The sequence below is a fragment of the Nematolebias whitei genome, chromosome 17 (genome assembly GCF_014905685.2).
Source record: "Nematolebias whitei isolate Nwh7 chromosome 17, NemWhi1, whole genome shotgun sequence".
Taxonomy (NCBI): domain Eukaryota; kingdom Metazoa; phylum Chordata; class Actinopteri; order Cyprinodontiformes; family Rivulidae; genus Nematolebias; species Nematolebias whitei.
Window position 1 is genome coordinate 9,985,711 of NC_056514.1, and position 8,846 is coordinate 9,994,556.

General features: G+C 44.1%; 1 protein-coding gene across 1 annotated transcript in view; it reads left to right on the top strand.

Annotated features, from left to right (window-relative positions):
• The first annotated feature begins 1,562 nt into the window (after positions 1-1,562).
• Positions 1,563-8,846, top strand: part of LOC119423384 (histone acetyltransferase p300) — a 212,564-nt gene continuing 205,280 nt past the window's right edge. Inside the window, exon 1 of the mRNA XM_037690769.1 lies at positions 1,563-1,973. Coding sequence (XP_037546697.1) covers positions 1,886-1,973 — 88 coding nt within the window. The 5' untranslated portion in view covers positions 1,563-1,885. The remainder of the gene's footprint in view (positions 1,974-8,846) is intronic.

The following is an 8,846-nucleotide window of genomic DNA, read 5'->3' on the forward strand; positions in this document are numbered from 1 at the left end:
TATCTCCGGGCAGGCAGGTGAGGAGCACAGCGAAGGTAAGCTGGCACTTCTGCCAGCAGGGGGGAGGGGGGGGGGGGTCCAGAGGTACGCTGATAATGGTCCAAATAAGCGACTTCAGTGACAGAAAAACGAAGATTCAAAAGTTGTTGTCTGTCATACACCAGCAGAGAGTTGATGTCACAGATGTGAAATGCAAAAAACAAAAATAATCCGAACACCATGGATGGTGGATTGCAAGCCATATACACGGGCGCCATCTTACCGGAAGTCGGTAAATTACGGTGACATTATTTACATGAACGCTCCTACGAGCACCCTGCAGATGTTGGATGCTGTCTATCACGGTGCTCTAAGATTCCTAACTGGCTGTGATTATTGTACCCACCACTGCACCCTGTATTCAATGGTTAACTGGTCATCATTAACTTCACGCACTCTCCCATTGGTACACTTTCATCTTTAAATAACTTCTTGGTTTGTTGCCTTCATACATCTCCTCCTACTTGTCTCTGCATGAGTGCAGCTACAGCGTGCACTCTCAGGACATTATTACCTGCAGTGTTCCATCAGTACGGACTGAACTAGGCAAAAGGGCCTTCTCCTACTCCGCTCCTGTTTCCTGGAATATCTTGTAAAAAGACCTGAAGCTCTCGACCTTGACCTCTCTAAGTGGCTTTAAGAATCTGTTGGACTTCTGGCAGGGACCAATGCAGACATGTTCCTGTTTTTAGTTTTCTATATTCGCCTTATAATCTAGCTGGTTTTTGTAACTTTTTTGCCATCTTATTTTAATTTGTAAAAAAAAATCTGTAAGCCTTTTTCTAATTGTCTATTGTTATCATCATCCATCCATCCATTATCTTTTACCCGCTTCTTCCATTTTGGGTCATGGGGGTCGCCGATGCCCATGTCCAGCAATTACTGTGCGAGGGGCAAGGGTACACTCTGGACATGTCTCCAGTCCATCACAGGGGCACATAGAGACAAATGAGACAAACAACTATTCACTCTCTCACTCTCACCTAGGGACAATTTAGAGTTACCAGTCTAACATGCATGTTTTTGGTCTGTGGGAGGAAACCGGAGTACCTGGAGAAAACCCAGCATTCTTTGTTGAAATCAGGTCTCTCTCCTGTCTAAATAAAGGTTGAATGAAAATAAAATAGTGAAGCTCCTCAGACTGAGGCAGTCTTTTGGATAAAAGACGAGACGATTCAACAAGCTTTTAATTTAATTTTAATTTTTTAATCCGTCCAGAGGACCTGATCTGACTTTGTTAGATTTAACATCATGCATATTCTATCTTTTCAGCTAAACACTTGGCTTGGTTGTTGCATGAATTAAAAAACTGAATTGTGTTTTTCTCCCTGCAGTCAAACCCTCCGTCCGTTTCTCAACCCCATGTTATTTGCATGCGCTGAGCCTCAGCGGCAGGTCCGGCCCTTCACCGCTGAACTAGCGTCTCTGCCCGACATTATCTTCATCCTGACTCCGCGGAGAGGGCGGCTAAATGACGGATGCAGCCGTGGAGGCGACACCCCGGGACGGGTTATTTACACCCGACGAGGCGGTCTAAGTTCAGAAAGAAGTAGACGCGCGTGTCTCCCTCTTCTTTACTTTCGCCGACCCCTCCTCCTCCGCTGGCAGAAATTTATAAAGAACAAAAAATCCGCCGAGGGAGGGAGGGGGTTGATATACGCCGAGGCTGAAATCGAGAGGCGAACCCAGGGAAACAGGAGCAATTTGTACTCGGGACTTTCCCCCTCTTAGCACCCCAAAAGGAGGGGGAAAAGTCGCAGTATCGTCAACGAAAAGGAATGACCTTGTAGGGGCGTAAAAAAGTCTGCAACTGTGGAGACTTTATATATTTTTATTTCGAAAAAATATGGCCGAGAACGTTCTGGACTCTGGCCCGCCTTCAGCCAAGAGGCCTAAACTCTCCTCTCCGGCACTTTCCGCCTCCGCCAGTGACGGTATGTATCGATCCAGATCTCGTTTGTAACGGCGATGTTCGGTAACTTTTTGTCTTTTCTCAGGGGCTTGATTGTTTCAAATGGGCCAAAGACGGAAGAACTGTTCTGTTTTTGTTGCGGGTTGCTAACGTTAGCGTCGGACGTGAGGAACGACTGTTAGCACACAAGCTAACAGCCATTTTAGCCGGTGTTGTACGGAATAAAACTCCCCGGTTATGAGAAACTCCACCGCTATGGGTGGCACATTTGAAGGCATTTATTTTAATTAGAGTCGAATAAAAGCGAGAAGTTACAAACTGACTTTTGAGCATAGTCCTCTGAAGAACACGAGTATAAAAATATTATAATTCAATTTAAGTGTGATTTTATGACCAGGAAAGAGTTGCTGACACAAACTTAACATCATCTACTAATGTTAGTGTCCTAACTTATATTGTAATGTTAATGGAAATACTTTAAAACATTTTATTTTTGTTGCATCAGTGATGAATTACCTGCCAGCCTAGCCTTTCGTAAAATCTGGATCCTTACTTGTGTAGATACGTAAAAAATAAACACCTGTTCTAGGCTGAACGAAACACAAGTCTTTTTACCATTATCAAGATACGCACAACTTTTTAGTGACTGAAACTGCCTTCAAACGTGTTTTCATTTCCAATGTACTTTTATTTGACACAACACCGGAGGTAGCTGTTAGCATAGAGCTAGCAGAGTCCGCTGACGGTCCCGTCCGTGTCTATAATGGCCACTTCAGTCTGGTTTGGGTACGAACTCAGTCACAACACAACTTGTGAAGTTGTCAGTCCCTTACAGCTGTATCACACTGTCCGTCACCCACGAATGGACCTGATATTTATGAGGTTTTGATGCCAGCAGCGACTGAAGGAACTCCGCTTTGCCGTTTTTCCAAATGAACGAGCAGAGGGTACCGAACCGTGTGGAGATCTAAACTTAGGCCAAGGGTCTGAGCAATTGTTAAACTCAAGTAGCCTTTGTTGTTTTTCTCTTCTTTTGTTTGATGGCGTGTGGCAGCAGCTATAACAGAATAACAGCACGAGCCGGTTAGTCAGTACTCAATACTTTATATCGTCAGCCAAGGAGAGTCGAGTTCAGTTAACAAGCTCCCTCATCACTGAAATAATTTGTCTCATCTAACAAAGTTAAGTCAGGTCCTCTGGACGATTAAAAAATAAACTTGTTGAAACTTTTCGTCTTTAATCCAAAAGACTTCTCAATCTGAAGAGCTGGAATAAACTCAGTCTTATAAATAGCACCTTCTCATAGTGGATCAACCAGTTTGTTGTTGACATCCAGAACTAGTTGTTCACATGATAAAGGAGGACAATCAGCCTAAAAATTGATCGTTAGTGCCCTGATGGCCGCTTGCTATTCACAGAGGGCTGAGTGATACTAGCAATAACAGCATTGTAAGATGGGGGACAGTTGAACACGGAGGCCTCCACCCCTGTTTAATGATGGATGGTTTCTCTTCACAAAGTTGGCCTCCTTTACTCTTCTCTCAAACAAACATTCCTCTCCATCCAGGATGTGAACATCTTCATCCCTGAAAGAGTGACCTCTGGTCTGCAGTTGAGTGTAGACTGCAGAGTCCTGGCCTGATGCTGTTGCTCTTCTGTGCTGGGCCATCCTTTTGGCCAGTGGCTGTTTAGTTCCCCGATGTAAGACTGATCACAGCCCTCCTGACACTGAACAGCATACACAACATTACTCTGTTTGTGCTGGGGGCCTGGATCTTTGGGATGAACCTGGATCTTTGGGATGAACCAGTCTTTGCCGTAATATATTTTAGGGTTTGAAAGCCACTGGGACATTATGTTAAACATCTCAGTTTTTCTGATACTCCTGCAACATACGGATTTGTCTCATCTTTTTTTTTTTCCACCTTCAGCTGTATCTTGTTCGTTCTTTTTAGCATCAAATTGTCATTAGTAGGGGCCCTGATTTCCTTAATTTTGGGAAATCGGACGATATTTACATGAGAAACCAATTTTTTTGTTGTTGTTTTAACAACAATTGTCTAAACTTCATTTATATTTCAGAGCACTACCTCATTGCCAGTTAAAACAAGTTTGTTTTGTTTCTAGGATATTGTACAAGGGTATGTTTTTCAATAAAATAAGATTGGAAAATTGAAGGTGCATTGTGACCTTATAACACCTGACCGTGTCACTTATAAAACAAAATTGGTATCGGCCAAAATCGGAATCGGCAAGTCAGACTTTTTAGAAATTAGTGATCGGCCAGCAAACTGCAATTGGTGCTCCCTAGTCATTAGGTTAATGAATACTCTGGACATTAAACACGTTTTTAAGTTGTATCATGTGTTCAGAGTCTGCTGCAGCGCTGTCACGAAAACCATCAGTATGGGGATGAAATTCATCATTTGCAGATTTACTGTTCTCAACTAGGGCCCCTCTTGATTCAGTTTGATTATGATTCAAGAGCGCAGCAACGTGTTTATAAAATGATTGCTCTTCAAAGAAAATCTTGAGCAGAGAATCTCTGACCTAAAAGAAAGAGATTAGTCTGCTCCATGCTGCAGTATAAAACAGTCTGGGTGAATCAAATGACTGAAAAGAGGAGTTAAAATGCTGAGTGTGGATATTTTGGTAGATAAATGTCCATCCATCACACGTTGGAGCTACTTCACCCACTTTCTTCAGTGTTTCAGTACTTTGTTTTGGTTCTGTTGTAGAATAGGAATAGCTCCAAATTATGAAACGGCACACAAGCCCTAGGTTTTTCTACAGTTAAGGTGTGATGTTCACGCAGCAGGCAAATGTTATCCGTATTGTTTTTTTTTTTTCATGATAGTCTGAATGTGAAAAACTACTACTAAATCAGATGCATATCTGAGGTTTTTCAAAGTGACTGCAGTCTGAGCAGTCATGTCTCATTCCATCTCTTACATCTGCGAGGTTGGGGTAAGTAAACCGATCAAAGCATTAATAATGATACCAACCTCGTGCAGTTTAAGTCTTTAAACTCTGCATGTCTACAAGGTTCAAGGTTCCTTATTGTCATTCGCATCACATGTGGTACATGAGGTGGACCAAAATTGTGTACTCAAGGTCCCAGTTACACCCAAAAATATAAAGTATAAAAATAAACGGTGTACAAGGATCTAAGATATACACTAAGATATATGCTAAATCAACGCTAAAAGATCTAACGCTAAACACTAATAATGCTGCCGGGGCCTGGCGGTCGGTCGGCTGGGGGTGCGTGCTTGGTTGTTGGCGGTGTGTGGGGGTGGTCGGTGGCGTGTCCTCTTCGGTGTCCTGTCGGCGGGGTATGGCCTGGGCCGGGTCTGGGGTATTGGCTCTTCTCCGCTCAAGAATGAATGGGTTTACCTCCTGGGTTTGGGCATGGGCTGCCCCCTGTAGAGGGCGGGTACATGTCTTGGACCTGGGGGGTATAGAGTGCGTATCGGGAATAAGAATGAAATGTATCGTTATTGTATGTCTTTGAGTGAGTGAATGTGAGATTGAGGTTGGGATAGTGTGATTGTGTCTGTGTATGAATGGGTATTTGTTAGGCTGAGACTCGGACTGCCCCCTCTTTGATACAACTGGGGGTGCTTGGCATCGCGCCCCTATCGCGCGGCCCCCTGGTGGGGTGTGCCCTTGCCTGCCGGCGCGCTTGGGGCCCTTGGTATCGGGGGCTGGGCGCTTGGGCGTGTGTCGGCTCGGCCTGGTGTCTGCCTGGTGGGGCTCGGGTCCTCTGGCCCTGTCAGGCCTTGGCCTGGGTGGTGTGAGTCCTCGGTGCCCGGGCCTCGGTGCCTGGACCTGGACCTACATCGGTGCGGCGGGTGCCGACGGAGGCCTATGAGTTTGTCGCTGTTGGCCCCGGGGGGTCACTGTATGTGGTTGCTGGTGGGGATCTTCCGGTTCTCCCCTGTGGTCCGTTCTGGGGGGTGGGTGAGTGGTTCGTCCTGTGTGGGTGGCTCTGGGGGCTCCGCGGTCGGGGTCCCTCCTGGGGTCTTGGGCTCTGGTCCCCCCTTTTTCGTCTGCCTCTGGTCTTGGGGGTCGGGTCTCTGCTGCTTCACAGTTACTAATAAATGTTCTATTAGAGAAGCCTTATACACTTATGCATGCTCACAACCACACACAAATAGAAGCAGGGATGCTTATGTAGGCTTTAAATGTAGATATATAGATATGTATGTGAGTGTATATTCATGTCTATTTATGTATGTATGTATATAGGCGTAGGTATGGGTATATATATTTATGGAAACTTACTGCAAAGCCATGAATATTTTAAGTTCTTTATACATATGTATTTTGTTGCTGTGTTTTGTCATGTTCTTTGCAGGTGAACAGACAGTGGCCGGGTGTTTTGACGTGTGCTCTCTTTGTGTATATTTCTTATATTTTGGAGTCTTACTTTGTCTTTTCTTTCTTTCTATTCTATTAAAAAAAATAAAATAAACAACAACACCTACACTAGATAGTCACTATAATAAATATTTCATAATAATGGTGTGGAGAGGATGGCTGTAAGGGGAGAAGGGAGGCCATCACAAAAAAAAAAAAAGAAAAAAAAAAAGATCTAACGCTAAACACTAATAATGTAAAATAATACAGTATATTAAACAGCTGCCCAAACATGAGTCTGTAGTGAATAGATGGTATGAATGAATACAACAGCATGAGATCAACAGCATGGATGATCTGCAGCACAGATAAGTCACATATCACCAATTAAGTGCAGGGGGTGCTCCTGAAGACCTTCTTTGACTCGGTAGTGGCATCAGCCATCTTCTATGGTGTTGTGTGTTGGAGCAGCAGCTTATCATCAGCTGAGAAGAAGAAGCTAGATAAGCTCATCAAGAAGGCCAGCTCTGTGCCTGGACGCCCCCTCGACCCAGTGCAGGTGGTGGGAGACAGAAGGACTCTAGCTAAAATAACATCATTGCTGGACAACGTCTCCCACCCCATGCATGAAGCTGTTGCTGAACTGGAGAGCTCATTCAGTGACAGATTACTGCATCCTAAATGCACAAAGGAGCGTTACCGCAGGTCCTTCCTCCCAGCAATTGTTAGACTCTACAACCATCACTGCTCCTAACAAACTCGATAAGGATTAAATGCATGCTGACCTCTGCTAAAACACACACTGCCTTTAATACTGTACTGTCAATAGTCTGCCATTCTCAATGTTCCAATACATATTGAACATAATTATTGATATTGTTTATCTTATTTCTTATATATTGTATTGTTTATTAACATTTTAGGAACTTTTGTGTGAAATCTTTTTATCTGTTGCTGCTGTTGCTGCTGATACACTGGAATTTCCCATCCGTGGGACAATAAAGGCTGTTTCTATTCTATTACATAATTTTTTTCTGGTTAGGGATTTATAACAGCCTCAGGGTAGAAGATGTTCCTCAGTCTAGTGGTTCTACACTTAATGCTCCTCAATCTCCTTCCTGAGGGGAGCAGGGCAAAAAGTGTGTGTGTGCTGGGTGAGTGGGGTCCTTCATGATGCAGGTGGTCCTCTTCCTGCATCTGGAGGTGTAAATATCTGTGTTGGTGGGGAGACTGACTCTATCATCTTCTGTGCAGCCTTCACCACTCTCTGCAAAGCTTTTCTTTCTGCAGCTGTGCAGCCTCCATGCCACACGTTGATGCTGGAGCACAGGATGCTCTCCACTGCACACCTGTAGAAGGAGGTGAGGACTGAGCTTCCCAGACGAGCTCGTCTCAGCCGCCTTAGGAAGTAGTCTCTGATGAGCTTTCTTGATCAGGCTGGTGGTGTTGTTGCCCCAGCTGAGGTTGTCATTCAGGTGTACACCCAAGTACTTGTAGCTGGAGACCACTTCCACCGCAGATCCTCCTATGTTCGGGGGTGTTTGTTTCGTCTGAAGTCCACGACCATCTCCTTCGTCTTCTTCTTATTGATGTGAAGGTTGTTGTTCTTGCACCAGCTCACCAGGTGTTCCACCTCCTGCTTGTACCTGGACTCATTGTTGTTTGTGATGCATCCAGTCGCAACCACTTCAGCTCCAGTTGCTTCATTTTTGTTCTTTTAATTTCTGATATCCTGGATGACTAAGAATCTACAGCAACATGTGATGCTAACATTCATATCAGACCGTATTGCTACGAACGTGTGATGAGATCGATATTTGAGTTTTTACATTCATTACGTCACTCCCATTTCAAAAATACTTTTGTTGTGCTGAAGGAGCTGTCAAGAGGCAAGCTTAAATATAGACACTGGACCAAACAATCCTTTCAGGTAATAATCTGATCTGATTGTGCAACAACTTCAAAATCTCACACATGCTAACAGGTGTAGCATTCATACTTCTGAAACACAGCATGCTGCGTGGGACGTCACGTTTTCTTCTGCGCATGTGGGTCAATTCAGAACTGTAAACGGTTCACGCTGAAGTTTGATGGAGGTCGCATTTCAATAAAATGTGAAGTCATGCAAAAAAAAATTTGATCTGAGCAAAAAAAATTGGATTTGAGCATTAAGACCTGCTGTGTGAACTAAATGTAGACAAATCTATAAGAATAAAATCTGCAGAGAACTTTGTAATTCGCTTTGCCTTTTCTGAGTTAGGTTGAAACTCTTTGTTGCTTGTTTGATGGTCCTCTGTTAGCAGCAGCAGCAAATTCCATATACAGATACCCCTGCAAAGTTGCAGTTCAGAGTTTGCAGATTCAGTCATTCACATATTTTTCCATCCATCCATCATCTTTACCCGCTTCTTCTTTTTCGAGTCGAGAGGGTCACTGGTGCCCATATCCAGCCATCACTGTGCAGGGGCGGGGGACACCCTGGACAAATGGAAATAATAGAACAAATAACTACTGCTGTCGATCAAAAACAGTA